Source organism: Zosterops lateralis (assembly GCF_965231275.1).
Source record: "Zosterops lateralis genome assembly, chromosome: Z".
Lineage (NCBI taxonomy): Eukaryota > Metazoa > Chordata > Aves > Passeriformes > Zosteropidae > Zosterops > Zosterops lateralis.
The window spans coordinates 56,324,017-56,337,407 of record NC_139800.1 but is presented as its reverse complement, the minus strand read 5'-3'; the positions used below and the strand labels follow the sequence as shown (position 1 = coordinate 56,337,407).

The window sequence follows — 13,391 nt, the reverse complement described above, 5'->3', positions numbered from 1 at the left end:
ATGAACTAAAACACAAATTGGAATGTGAGTTGCGGTTTTAAAAAAGAAAGAAGAAAACCAAATTCTGAGTCTAGAGGCTCTATTGTTGACTCAAGTTGACTCAAGTCTAGTTATAAAGAAACAAAGTTTTTACACAACTACCATTGCTTTTAATTCTTCGTTTTTAGTTTGCAGCACAGAAAAAATATAGATGAGCTTTCTAAAATTTTCCATCTCAGATCAGTTCTTACTTTCATAGACTCTGATTCATTTGTAAAAACAGCCAAGGTTGTTCAACCTATGACCAAAAGTAAGTGTCCATTAACAAATAAGCATTTGTTGCATGTTTTCTTTGAAGAAAGTGAATCTCAATCAGAAGTCTTTCCTGGATACAGGAATGCCTGTGTTAACATATTTCAATAAATAGGAAATAGTGTGAGTTTCAAACAAAATAAATATTTCTGGAGTATAATACTCAAAGAACATTTTTATCCTGTCATTGTACTGTTACTTGTCTTTATAAAATATAACCTTGCCAGTATTCCAGTGGTTGGGCTTTAAACACTGTTGAGTTGCAAGACAATTTTCCAGAAATAAGATGCACAGTTACAAACCTCATTGATTTTCAGATTCCCTTTTTCATGATCTGTCTAACTGTCAGATCATCTAACTGTTTGAGTGCCCAAGTGCTTGTTGCTTTTTGTGTAAGGGTAGTGGGAGGAAACAAAAAGTAATGTTCTCAAGAAAAATAAAGAAAAAAATCTAATATGCTTCAAATTGGAGGTGACATCTTGGAAGCTAAAAAAATGGGATCTTAGATTTACTGTCACTTGTTTGAAAATTGTTAAAGAAAATGGTTCTTTAAGCCATGCAAATACCACAGACCTGCAAGACTGTGGGTTTTTTTGTTTCTACTTCAGTATATACTTTAGTTGTATTTAACTTAAATTGATAGGCTTCATTTGAGCAGAAAATGCTCACATTAGATCTAATGTTGTGAGGTTGTATCATTTGGAAAATCAATCCTTATTTTCCTATATCTACTGTACATCATAGAAGAAAATAGAATAAAATAAATAATAGAATAAAAACTGTTTTCAGGAACTGCATCATTTAATCTAGAAGGAAAGCACCAGATCACCTTTAAAAGTGTATTTTTGATAACATTAATGAGAACTGCCTATAGTTATTCTGCCACGGTAATTTGGGACAGACGAGCTTACAGGATTTGAGGAAACGTTATTGGATTCAAAATATTAGCAAGTAATTTATAATTATGACTTACTGTGAGAAGCTAGGTAGAATTATGTATATATTGTTTACAGTGGAGGTTACAGTTAATGAAAACATCCTAAAATACTCCTGTATTATAACAGCCATAATATTCTGAAATCACTTTATAAATAACTATGAAATAACACATTTAAGACAATTTAAGGATTGTTTTTATAGGGTCAAAATCTACTTTTCCTCAATATTTCTACTTCCAAAATTACTTCTATGAAAGAATTAGGCACAAACCCTAATTCTCACCCACATTAGGTGATCTAATTTATCAAGTACTAATGATTTTTATAAAAGTTGCATCTCCCCTTTGTGAATATCTTGTAGGCTGATAGTTGAAGGTTTTGTTAGTGTTTCTGCATCAGAAACAGCCTGTTCTTAGCAGGAAATCCATTTCTAGTATACTAACAATTTCAAGGTTGTAAGATGTGATCAGAAATTCTTCATTTTAATGCCTGGCAATTTAAATAGACCTTTCATTAAAACCTCTGGTGTTGGTGCATTTCAAAATTCTTTTCAATTCAACAGTGTACATCTATGTACATGGATCTATTACTGTGTTCTATCAGGCAATTATTTCATGCCAAACAGAACATGAAAATTAACTGGCAGTTTCCTCTGCATCCATGACAACAAAGTAGTGGTACTGTAGGATGACATTTTGTAACATGTGACTTTTTATGTTGATTGTACAACCTGAAAATTTCTTGCCTCAAATAATTATCTTTGTACATGCATCCTCAAGCCTTCTCAGTCTAAACATTGCTGTAAACTACAATACAAAAAACAGCTTTGAAGTATTCCCAGTAGTAATCTTGAAATTTTTCAAGTATATTGAGATTTTGTTAGAAACTGAATTGCCAGTGTAATCCATCTTCCTTGTGAGAAAAGATTCAGATAAAGAACTGGAGCCTAGCAGCATTAAGTATTAGAACATCCCTTTAAATCAATAAGCTAGAAATCTGGCAGTGCATTCATGTAATGCCCAGTGCTACCCTAAAGTGGCTTTAGTGCTGAAACAGCATTACTAATACCACATCCCCAACATGGATAAACAGTTGAGTGATGCAGTAACTCAAAGTAAATGAGGCCTTACCAAGTTAAGTTTCACAAAAACATTTATATTGTACTCACATGGATAAGAAAGTAATTTTTTCTTTTTTTTCCTTTTTTTTTCAGATGACTTTCCAAACGTAGTTATAGACGGCATTTTACATGGAATATTTTATCCTCATTTACTGCCCAGGTAGAAGTAACACAAGGCAAGAAGAAGCTGAAGCGAGTGTCTGAGTCATGGTTAATAGAATTAACAGGAACAAAATTCTGTGATGTGAAAATTATGCTCAGAAGCAAGAGGCACAACCTCAGTTTAAGTCCAAGCATTATGTCTTTTTAAATTAAGTCACTGTCATTACAATTGCTGCTTTTTAAAAAAGATATGGAAACAACAGTATTGAAGTTATTTATACCTTCTATATATTGACATGCTCTATTTAACACTAAATGTTCTAAGTCATACACTGAATTATGCTAACCTTTGAAAAGTTTTACTAATTATTTCTATAATTTCTATTAAAGCAAACACTAAACCATTTTGCACCAGGATTTTTCCCAGCACATTAATCATTGCTGGCACTGGATGGATTAAAAGTGCTGAAGAGTGTGTGCACAGAATTGGAAACATGCTTTCACATTCTGAAACACATAGCACTCTCTAAGGAAATTTTCTAGATTCCAGTTGAAATTATTTTACTTACCAGGAGCTTTTATGTGGCTTTTACACATCTCCATTCAGTTATGACATCTAACCTGTGTGTTTGTTTACTCTCTACATCAACTTGCTGACTGTATTCCATATATTAACATTTTATAAGTCACAGAACATACAACTCTGTGGTAAACTAAAGCAAGAATATTATTTAAGATTATGATCAAATTAAAACTGATACATATATACGTATGTTCAGATTTAACTGGAAATTTCTACGTGTGCTACTGGACATTACAAAAATAAATTACTAGGCCGTGAATGTATCACTTCAGTGGTTTTTTTGTGCTTTTATATTGAAATTTTTCCGAGATTCTGTCATCTGAGATGGGTCTCAAATATCTCCCCATGAAGTGTGAAAAAATACCTGTGTGTCTGCTCTTTTAAAGCTCTTAGCTTAGCTGAACATGGTAGCCTTACAAAACTGTATGTCTTCGTGAAAAAAAACCTCAATGTAATGGAACACAGAGTTAGTCACTTCATCAGCAGAAGGGAGTGTTACACAAAAGCAGCAATGGCAAAGCTAGGCACAAACCTAAGTCAGATCCTGGAGACACATGGGTTGCTGCTCTAACTATTCAATGTGTTTGACGCTTTTGGGGAGAGTGGAAAGCTGGGACTTGGATAAAAGGTAGGCCTGTGACTGCAGCACTTATTCAGGTAGCATAACTTTATGAGGTCTGCAGGCTCAGTCTCCAGGAAAGCTTTCAACTACTGGCAGAAAGCTGGTTGGGCAAGGAAGTCTGGTGCATTCTCACTCCTGCTTGTTTACCCTGCTCCCAGAGCTGCTTTTCAGAGAATTTTACTTTAAACAGCTAGTAGACAGAAAAGTGATCAGGGGTAAAATGGAAATCTGATTGCCTAGCACTAGGCAAATTTAGAAACTCTTGCCAAGTTCTCCTCCAGTTCTGTTTGCAGAGCACAGTAATCCTCTCACAGGTCTCTGAAAAGAAGTCTCAGTATTTACCTTCAGAAGAGACCCCAGAGCTGTGGATAGAGAACCAGCAGGAGCATCCTCTAACTGCAAATGACGTGTCTGGAGAACCTGGAGCAATCTCTGCCCACAGCTTTTTCCTGTTTACTTTGTGAGTGGAATGTCTGTAGGTACCTACAAGCTCTGTGCTGTAGCAGCCTCTTCTACCCTGAATCCCTGCAGCTCTGGACACCTTACCTGGGCTCCAGGACACCCTACAGGAATCTACCCACTACAGAGAGGAGTGGTGTGCTGCCCGTTGTACAGGTGGATGAGTCCTTCATCAGATCTTGGCACTCCCTCTTCTGCCTTGAGTCCTAAAAGAGTCAACTCAAAAGGAAAAAAATCCACACATCTGCCCTGTGGAGTTCTGTAAGAACACTTTAGGTGTCTCGTAAATGTTACCCTACACTGACCTTCTCTGAAAGCTACCAGTTGTCAGCTTAAGAATTATTCATGAAGCATCACAAAAAATTGAATCTAAAGCTCTCAAACTTACAGCAAAACTTAAAGAAAAAACATTTGAGCTTTACAATAAGTAACATTAGTTATGTTACTTATATTAGTGTTACAAAATTCACCATGCTGTAAAACAAGGGTTCTTCTGTTTTAATCAGTTTCTAACTGATGATCTTATTCAGTAATAGACAGAAAAGCTGCTTGTTCTTGATCACAGAATGGTGATCTGAATACTGTGGTTGTCTGAAAGACAGCAGGGATTTTTATCTGACACAAGATTAGGAAAATTTACCATCTCTGCTCTAATCTTACCACCTTATCTACCACTTTATTATCTAAAGCAAAACCCCCCTGCATATTTTGTGGAATCAACTGAGGTGAGAAAAAAGACCTTGGGGGTGGAGAAAAAAAATGCTCTCAAGTATTTATTTGAAATCAAAGTTTATTTATTCAAAATACTTCTATATTTTACTCTTTTTTTTACGTTTTTAAAAATGCTGGTAGTGTTACAGTAAATATTTTCAGTTGAAAGGACCAAAACAAATATTGCTAAAATTTCCAAACAGAACAAAATTACTGTATTTTAAACCTTGAAAAAATAGAATTACTGCTGAAATAATTTTTCATTAAAGACTTCTTCTGCAAGATACAGGATTTGGTGGGATATGTCTTGAATTTCAAAGGAATGGCAGCTCCAGCAAGTTGTTATAGAAATAGCCATGTCTTTTCTATATTTGGCAAACGATAAGTATTGCCTAAATGTAACTTCCTATGTTTTGAGGAGAAAACTCAGTGGATCATTGAGATTGGTCAAAAACTGGCATTAAAGAAGTGATTAAGTTTTACTTTTCATTCTGACTATTGGTCTCACCAGTCACCAACTTCCACTACAAATGGCTCCTTTACAGCTATTTTGCCACTGTTCACAATCACACAGTCTTGAAGGGGTCTATCATGTTCATCTGTCTGCTGGAGTTCTATCGAGTGCACCACAGACTGTCAAACAAAAAAAGAACAAACAGAAAGGTTCAGTTTAGCCAAAGAAACTCCAGTGGCTGAAGTCTGGTGCCACGGAAACAATGACGTGTGTCTAACATCACTGCTTATTAACCAGCTAGTGAACAAAGACCTTTACCCTGTCAACTTCCCACATCCTTTCTTTTTCACATTAGCAGTTGTGCCACTCTGTAAGTCACACACAGTTGACAGAAGCACAGGGAAGGCTGTTTGCCCTCCTAGAAAATCTTCAGCCAACAAAAACATTTTGAAGGGGCAACTGAAAATGTACATTCAGATGATTAAACTGGCACATACAGGATTCTATCTGTGGCCTGTGAACAAAAAATTAATCCAGAGATCAGAAAAGGCAAGCATTATTATTTTTCTAATTGTACAGCATAACTGTGCTGGTTACTGCTTTTACCTTTAGCATGTAACACACACATAGAGGTTTTTAGTGTGGTACCATGCCACCAGTATTTTTAAAGGACAAAATTAATTTAGGTATACTGACAGCTTGGTTTGGATATTCATCCACTTATCTGACTAAACTGAAACTTAAGTCTAAATAACTTCTCAAAAATTTACAGCTACTACTGTAGATCATGAAAATGGAATTCAGTATGAATATGGGAGTGAGGGGCAAGTATTCTGATAAAGTTTTCAAACTCCTCAAAGTCCATCCAGCAGCTCATGCCTTCCCCAATAATTTAAAACCACAGATTATAAAGGCATAATTTATAAGGAAAACCAGACATAAAAAAGCATAATCACTTGAAAATAATTTTTTAGCTTAAAATTCTATTTGGCTTCTCATCAGTATGTGTTTGCATGCTTTACATTCACCTGCTTCTAAAAACTCTTAATAGTTAAAGTGTTACTCATAACTAGCATGTGCTACAAAATTTGATTTTGGCCTGAAGAAAAAGAATTATTTCATGGTTAACAGTGTTACTGAAAGGAGGAGCTGAATCTTCTCCCAAGTTCTTTGTAATCTGCAAAGGTGTCAGTGTTGATTTCAGTGGTTAGCAGTCTGAAATAACAGCTGTGAAAGCCAAAAGAGTGGCACAGGTTTCCATTTCTGCTATTTCAGTTCTAAATCATCCAACTGGAGTTCTTCACAATCATTTTCTACCATGTAAATATTATGTATGAATACTCAACTGTTTCTGAGCTATGGTAAAGTGATATAATGGGGCACAATTTGTCCAGATCAACTATTACTTTAAACTTACCATTCCATCAAGGACTTTGCCAAATACTACATGTTTTCCATCTAACCAGGAAGGCTTTGTCACACTGATGAAGAACTGGGATCCATTGGTGTCTGGGCCGGAATTAGCCATGCTAACCCATCCAATTCCATAGTGTTTCAGCTTGAAGTTCTCATCAGGAAATCTTTCTCCATAGATGCTTCTTCCTGTGACAAAAAAATAAGAAAACAAAAAAATCTCTAAAAAAACCCAAAAGCCCCTTTTCATTTCAAAAATGGGAAAAACAAAATATGAATTCAGGACTTGAAGATTCATTTTTTGAGTAAACACAGCAGCATTACTGTTCAATCATCAGCAACTCCATAACTAAAATCATTTTGTGTGTACAGGTAAGCTAAACCACCACACACAAGGAGAGAACAGTTAAAGCTGATGATGCTTTATCCTTCAAATTTAAGCAAGCTGAATACCTTCAATGATCTGGTTTAAGACATCACTGAACAATAGCATACTTCATCCTGTTGAGCAAATTAAAGTACATACTTATTACCACTAACAATAAGGCTGCCATGTTTTGTAACAATTTCAGTATATAAACCTTTCCCTTATGGTCAGAAATTGTTTTGGCATGTTTGGAAGCTAGACTGAATGGAAGCTTGACTAAAATACTTGGTGTGGATGTGTATAACAGTGACATAAAGATTCTGGTGTTTCTAAAAGTTTAGAGAGAAAACACATCAGTCATGGCTAAACCACCATCACCGTGAAAAGAGAAGGCTGTCTGTCTCACTCTTCACTTGTGCAGTGCCTAGCACAATGAGGACACTGTTCCCAACACCGCCAGATGCTATCCCATTAAACATCAGCAGGCAAATAAATGCTGCCTATTTTTAATGCTAAAACTATGTCTTTGGTGTTATGGTCTTCCCCATTGTTCACTGCTAGGAAGAGGAATGTGTTTTCCATTCTATCCCAGCAGGGAAATCAGTAACAATTCATGCAGACAGTTCAAATCATAGCATGTGAAGAATGTGCATGTAAAGGAAGAGAAGAAATCTGCAGCCAGAGTGAGTGCAGTGCAAGAGATGCTGCGCTGGCACCGTCCCCGAGCGGACTGAACTGTTCTTCCGGAGGGAGAAGTGATACACACAGCCAGGACTCACAGCACCAGCAAGTTTAAGGTTTCAGTTTTAGTAAGAGAAAAACGGGGAGAGGGCATCTCATCTTCTAATTTCTTTCTTTCTCCCTGTTATGAAATTCCTTCTCCTTGCACATTTCAGAGGTTCCTCAGAATGGGCCGAGCTGAGGGCAGAGAGGACAGCCTCCTCCTTCCCTACCTGCCTTCCCTCTATGTGCTTTCACTGTTTCATCATGGATTAGGCTTCTGCTGGATGACTTGAACAGGTTCACCTATACATGCAATCAGTGAGTGCCTCAGGGAAGGAGCGCTGTCACAAAGCCAGAGCAGGGGATGGGTGGAGACATCCATCTTTTGGAGACGGTAAGTTGTAGGAGCAGCTCAGCTGGTCACGTGGCTCCAGCCCAGCACGCAAAGCCATGCTTCTTGAATGGGGACAAGTCGCAGACAGAAAAGAGCTATCTGCAAAAATTGAGGACAAAGGAAGAGCTACTCATACGTATAAATCAGATAATCCAAATAGCTGCAGCTTAGGCTACAAGATACTTGGAAAAGTACTAGATGGTCTAAAACAAATGTGGGCTGGTTTGATGGTTTTTTTCATTTATCTGAGCAGAAACCATGAAGAAACATGCTGGTTTGCCCATACTTTCAGCAGACATTTGAACAAAGAAAAGACAACCTGGAAGATACTAAGTATGTTACCTCCTGATCCATCTCCAGCTGTAAAGTCTCCTCCTTGAATCATGAAGTCTTTGATTACACGATGAAATTTACTTCCTTTGTATCCATATCCTCTCTAAGAAAATGAAATAATTCTTTAAATGAATATAACATCCAGTTCTATATATAATCATATGGAAACACACAAGTTGTGAACAGCTAGATTTCACAGAACTTAGCACCAAGAGATATAAACCATCAAGAAACACATTAAACTGAGGTGCAGGTAAACACAGCTGGACTGCACTGCCACAAAGAAGGTATTATTCAGGTGATCAAAGCCGCTGTCTTTATTTGACTGATATCTGACCACAGTAACTCCACATGCTAGGTCTGCAAGGCAGGGACAGACTGAGGTGCTCATACCCAGCACCTCATAATTACGTCTTGTGAATCAAGGACCTGAGAAAACACATACTAGTGCACATCCTTGGAGACAGCACTTGTGCACAGGCTCCAGTGAATGAAGATCAACAGTTCACAACTGAAACAGCATTAAACAAACACTGCCTTCCCAAGCCAAACTTGAGTACACAGTGGAAGAAAACTGCAAACAGTGGAAGAAAACTGCAAACGTACTTCTCCGGTCGCCAACGCAATGAAATTCTCCACAGTCTTTGGGACAACTTTTCCAAACAATCCAATTACAATTCTGCCAACATCTTTGTCTCCAATCTTCACATCAAAGAACACCTGAATATTTTTGTGAAGGGAACAAAAGTGATACAGATGTGAGCACAACAAACAGCCAAGCTTTTCAAAGAGTGAGGTAGTAACAAATTACTTCTGGCTGGTCTGTATTAATATTATCCTGCAATTCTTAAGGGTGCTGTTTCAGAGAAATCCTTTCAGAGCCACCAAAATCACGTTATGCAGAAAACTGTTTGAGAACTGGTGACTGCCTATTTTGATTCTTCCTGCTTTTAATGGCTCAGTGGGACTGTTGTATCTCAAGTTTGAAGATAGTGTTCAAGAAAATTTTTCCCAGACACCTAAGTCTTTAAAGCTGAATGGAAAAAATAAAATGAAAGTAAAAAAGAACAACATGCTATTCCCATATGGGGGAAAATAACAAGGAACTATAGTACTGACACTCCCCACAAATGACAGTTTGCTATCCTCTCATAATCTTCACTGTTCTAGGCATCAGTACATATACACAAAAGCCTGAATTCCACTGAATTGACAAACAGTGGGAAGAAAATCCTATGGCTCAAGCAAGCAGTTGCCTTCCTAAACATGAATTCAAACCCAGCGGAGAAATAACCAGGCCAGATTATTCAGCTGATTGCCTAAATCTTCGATGTACACTGAAAAGCAACTTCAAAAAGACAAATGAGTTATTAAGACATTTTAATATAGTTCAGAATCTATGAATGCATATTTGAACATGCAAAAATGTTCCAATAATTACTGAAAATAGAACAGCTGTCAGGAAATGAGGCATTTTGAAGTTCTGAAAAAGTTACATAAAGGCTATTACAACTTCTAGGAAACAGCAATGTGTATTCCTATGATGTGGTATTTGCTGTTCCTTGTGGCACTTAACCAAGTATTACTTGTCTGTAATGCTAAAAAATTAGTCCAATAATGATAATAAATGACCACAGTCTCTCCAATGTGAATGCCTCTTTCACGCTCTCCTACTAAATATTTCTACCATTTCTTGATCTTCCATGTGGTTTTGACTGTTGAACTTTTGGCTAACACTATAAAAGCACTATAAATTAAATAAAATTCCTTTTGATACACCTCATTCATTTCCTTGGCACTGAATAACATGCTTTTTAGATGTGTGGCTCCCAAAGTATTAACAGCACACTTTCACTAGCTTTTTAACAGTCTTATAAACAAATCTCTCTGAATTGTGCTGCCAGGGTTATCTAGGTAAGGGCTATTGCCTTCCTATCTTTTCTAAACCCAATGCCTGTCTATTTTGCCTGGAAATGTTGTTCTAGTAGGACTGCTTTAAATACATAGGCATATATTAGGAACAAGACCAAGGCTACCAAACAGTCACCCTACAGAGCAGGAACATCATACACTTTGTTGACAGCGCAGGGAGACAAGTTCATCCCTAGCTCAGCCACAAGGCTTCATACATGGCACTGCTGCTTGCCTAAGCAACAGACCCAGTACCTTTAAAAATGTGTCTCTGTGTATTTTTGGCCACAAAATGAAGTACGGAAATATTTGGTAGCCCTAGACATTATTTCTGCATAGAAAAGCCATGTTCTCATGAGTGTATTTCCACAGGTTCTCTGGAAAATTCAGTAAGCATGTAGACACTCATGAGCTGGTCGATACAGCATTTTTAAATATCAAAAAAACATCTGGCCAAATTCTTCACCAAAAACTCTGAAAGAAAATAAATATTATAAATTTTCAGTCTTAATATTTTTATAAATATTTAACATATTTACAATCTGAAGTTAAGTATTTCAAGACTGAAATTAATAAAGGACAACACACCACTAAGAGTGGCTGGTTCTCATAAAAATATTCATATATAATTTACATAAGATGGTGTATATCTAATTGAAAAAATGGACAAGAGCATTCAATTATTCAGGGAAACTAAAGATGACTCTGAAAGGAAGATCTCACGATTTTTAGAGACAAAGTAATGTAATAACCTCATAAATGCAAAAATACTGTACATGGTGTAGAGCCAACAACAACGGGAGCAAAATACATCTGAAATCATCCTGAGTAGTTTAGTGAAAGGTTTGGCTTTGGGCTTGTGAAGGTCAGATAAGAAAAACAAATACTAGAAATAATTTAAATGAATACAGAAAAGAGATGGGCATAGCTACATCTGTACTGTGAGTTCACGCCTTGAGTGCTGCATGTAATTCTGTCTTCTCTATCACAGAATGATAAGACCAACCTAAAAAAAAATGTAGAAAAATGGGCAGAACAGATGCTCAACAGGTATGGAATACCTTTTATATGAAGAAAGGTCACAGAAAACTACTTAAACTGGATGAGGAAAAAATGGCTTGATTTGATGAGCTTTGTAAAATTACCATTGCCTAGGACATGGGAAATTGCAATGCAATTCTTTATGTGCCACAACAATCAGAAAAGGGCACACAATTATAGCCCAGGCAGAAGGAATGAAGCAGCAAAGTACTTTATGCATAATTAAATGAGAATATATTGCCAGAAGATTATTTGGAGGTCAAATTTACCACCCCCTGCCCCCCCCCCCAAAAAAAAAAAAATTTAAATCTGTGGTCTAAAAGTCCATGGCAATGAAACTATAAGCAGTTGCAGACAACAGTGGCAATGTTATACAGAGACAAAGGCGTAGTCCACGGCTTAGGATGCTGAAGCCATGCTAGACAAAGCAGTTCTGTCCCTGCCCTTCCCTGTCACGCTTTCATGTGGAGGTACCCTTCCCAGCATGGACACACTCTCTCCTGACTGCAAGTGGAGCGACACTTGGGGACTGAAACATGGAATTTCTGCTTTATCCAAAGCTGGACTAAACACCCCACCTCCTGCACCAAACAAACATTTTTTGGAAAGAGATGCTGGTGTGCTGCAGTAACCAGGTGTATCCCTATTCCAGCCCCCCAGCCCACAAGCCCATCTCCTGGGCAGTGCCACTGCAATGACCACACGTGCCACAGGCACACAGCCCATCCACCAGCCTGCCCAGGGGCCCTGCAGCACTGATCCACGGATCCTGGCCTGCAGCCCTCCTGGCAGGCACCATGTACACCTCCTCTGGGGCCAACAAAGGGATTGCTCTCAATACCAAGAGCTTCACACAAGGACAGAACGGGTCAGAGTGGAAAGGACACAGCCAGTCATCTGGCCCAACCTCCCCACTCAAGCAGTGGCCCACTCTGTGCTATCACAGAGCACATGGCAGAGAACTGTGTCCAGCTGGTTCTTGAGTATCTCCTGTGAGGGAGACTCCACAGCCTCTCTGGGCAAGCTGCTCCAGTGCACGGTAAAGAAGTTCTTCCTCATATTCAGGTGGAACTTCCTGTGCATTAACTTGTCACCACCGAGCAGAGCCTGGTCCATCCTTTTGGTGCCCTCCCCTCTCATAATCATAGACATTGATAAAGTCCTTTCTCAGTCGCTCCTTCTCCAAGCTGAACAGACCCAGCTTCCCCAGCCTTCCCGGCAAGAGAGATGCTCCACTCCCGTGACCAACTCTGTAGCCACCCGCTGGATCCTCTCCAGGAGTTCCAGCAGAGGGGTCGGGGGAATGAACAACACCCGCGGCACAGACGAGCCCCAGCGCAACTAAACTGCCCCTGCTCGGGGCATGCTGGCACCACCAGCAGCCCCAGACTGCCCCGGCAGCAGCAGAGACCGCAGCAGCGCTGGAGGGCTGAGGAATTTAAAAGTTTCCACTTCTGCAAGCCAGACGGAGTTTTTGCTGGCCCGAACTCTGCGGTGTGCCAGCGCCTACAGAAAGGCATGTCCAAAAGGCCTAAAAACCAAGTAAGTAAGTAAGTAACCAACCAACCAACCAACCAAAGAAACTTATAAAACGGTGAAGGTCTGGCGTTTGGCCACGCCCGCCCCAGCCCCCCGTGCCCGGGCGGCGGCTGTGGGCCGGCTGTGGAGCGGGGCAGGGCAGAGGCCGCCCGGCTCCCCCGTCACCGCCGCCCGGGCCCCGCCCGACCCGTCCCGAGGCTTCCCGGCAGCGGAGACGGGCGCGGGCGAGAGTCACCTTGGCTGTCACGCTGGGTCCTCTCCTCCTGAAGGCCTGGGCCGCCGGGGCCAGGAGGCACAGACAGGCCAGGGCGCCGAGCAGCGCCCCGCGGGACATGGCGCCGGCCGCGGCTGCCGCGCCTGCGCGGGGAGGGCGGCGCCTCCTGCGGCGGG

At 39.5% G+C, this 13,391-nt stretch overlaps 2 protein-coding genes across 4 annotated transcripts in view; one reads left to right on the top strand and one right to left on the bottom strand.

Annotated features, from left to right (window-relative positions):
• Positions 1-3,293, top strand: part of SNX24 (sorting nexin 24) — an 89,505-nt gene extending 86,212 nt beyond the window's left edge. For 2 of the 3 annotated variants that reach the window (XM_083884560.1, XM_083884559.1), the window contains one exon: positions 2,443-3,293. In XM_083884560.1, coding sequence (XP_083740686.1) covers positions 2,443-2,513 — 71 coding nt within the window. In that variant the 3' untranslated portion in view covers positions 2,514-3,293. Of the gene's footprint in view, positions 1-167; positions 290-2,442 lie in introns of all 3 variants that reach the window. The other variant, XR_014592577.1, reaches the window with a different exon arrangement.
• A 1,594-nt stretch (positions 3,294-4,887) lies between these two features.
• PPIC (peptidylprolyl isomerase C) lies at positions 4,888-13,356 on the bottom strand. Its single transcript, XM_083884561.1, has 5 exons — positions 13,237-13,356; positions 9,117-9,230; positions 8,520-8,613; positions 6,698-6,882; positions 4,888-5,459 (listed from the first exon to the last, which is right to left on the bottom strand). The coding sequence occupies exons 1-5, from the start codon at positions 13,333-13,335 to the stop codon at positions 5,331-5,333; spliced, it is 621 nt and encodes a 206-aa protein (XP_083740687.1). The 5' UTR covers positions 13,336-13,356; the 3' UTR covers positions 4,888-5,330.
• Between the last annotated feature and the right edge of the window lie 35 nt (positions 13,357-13,391).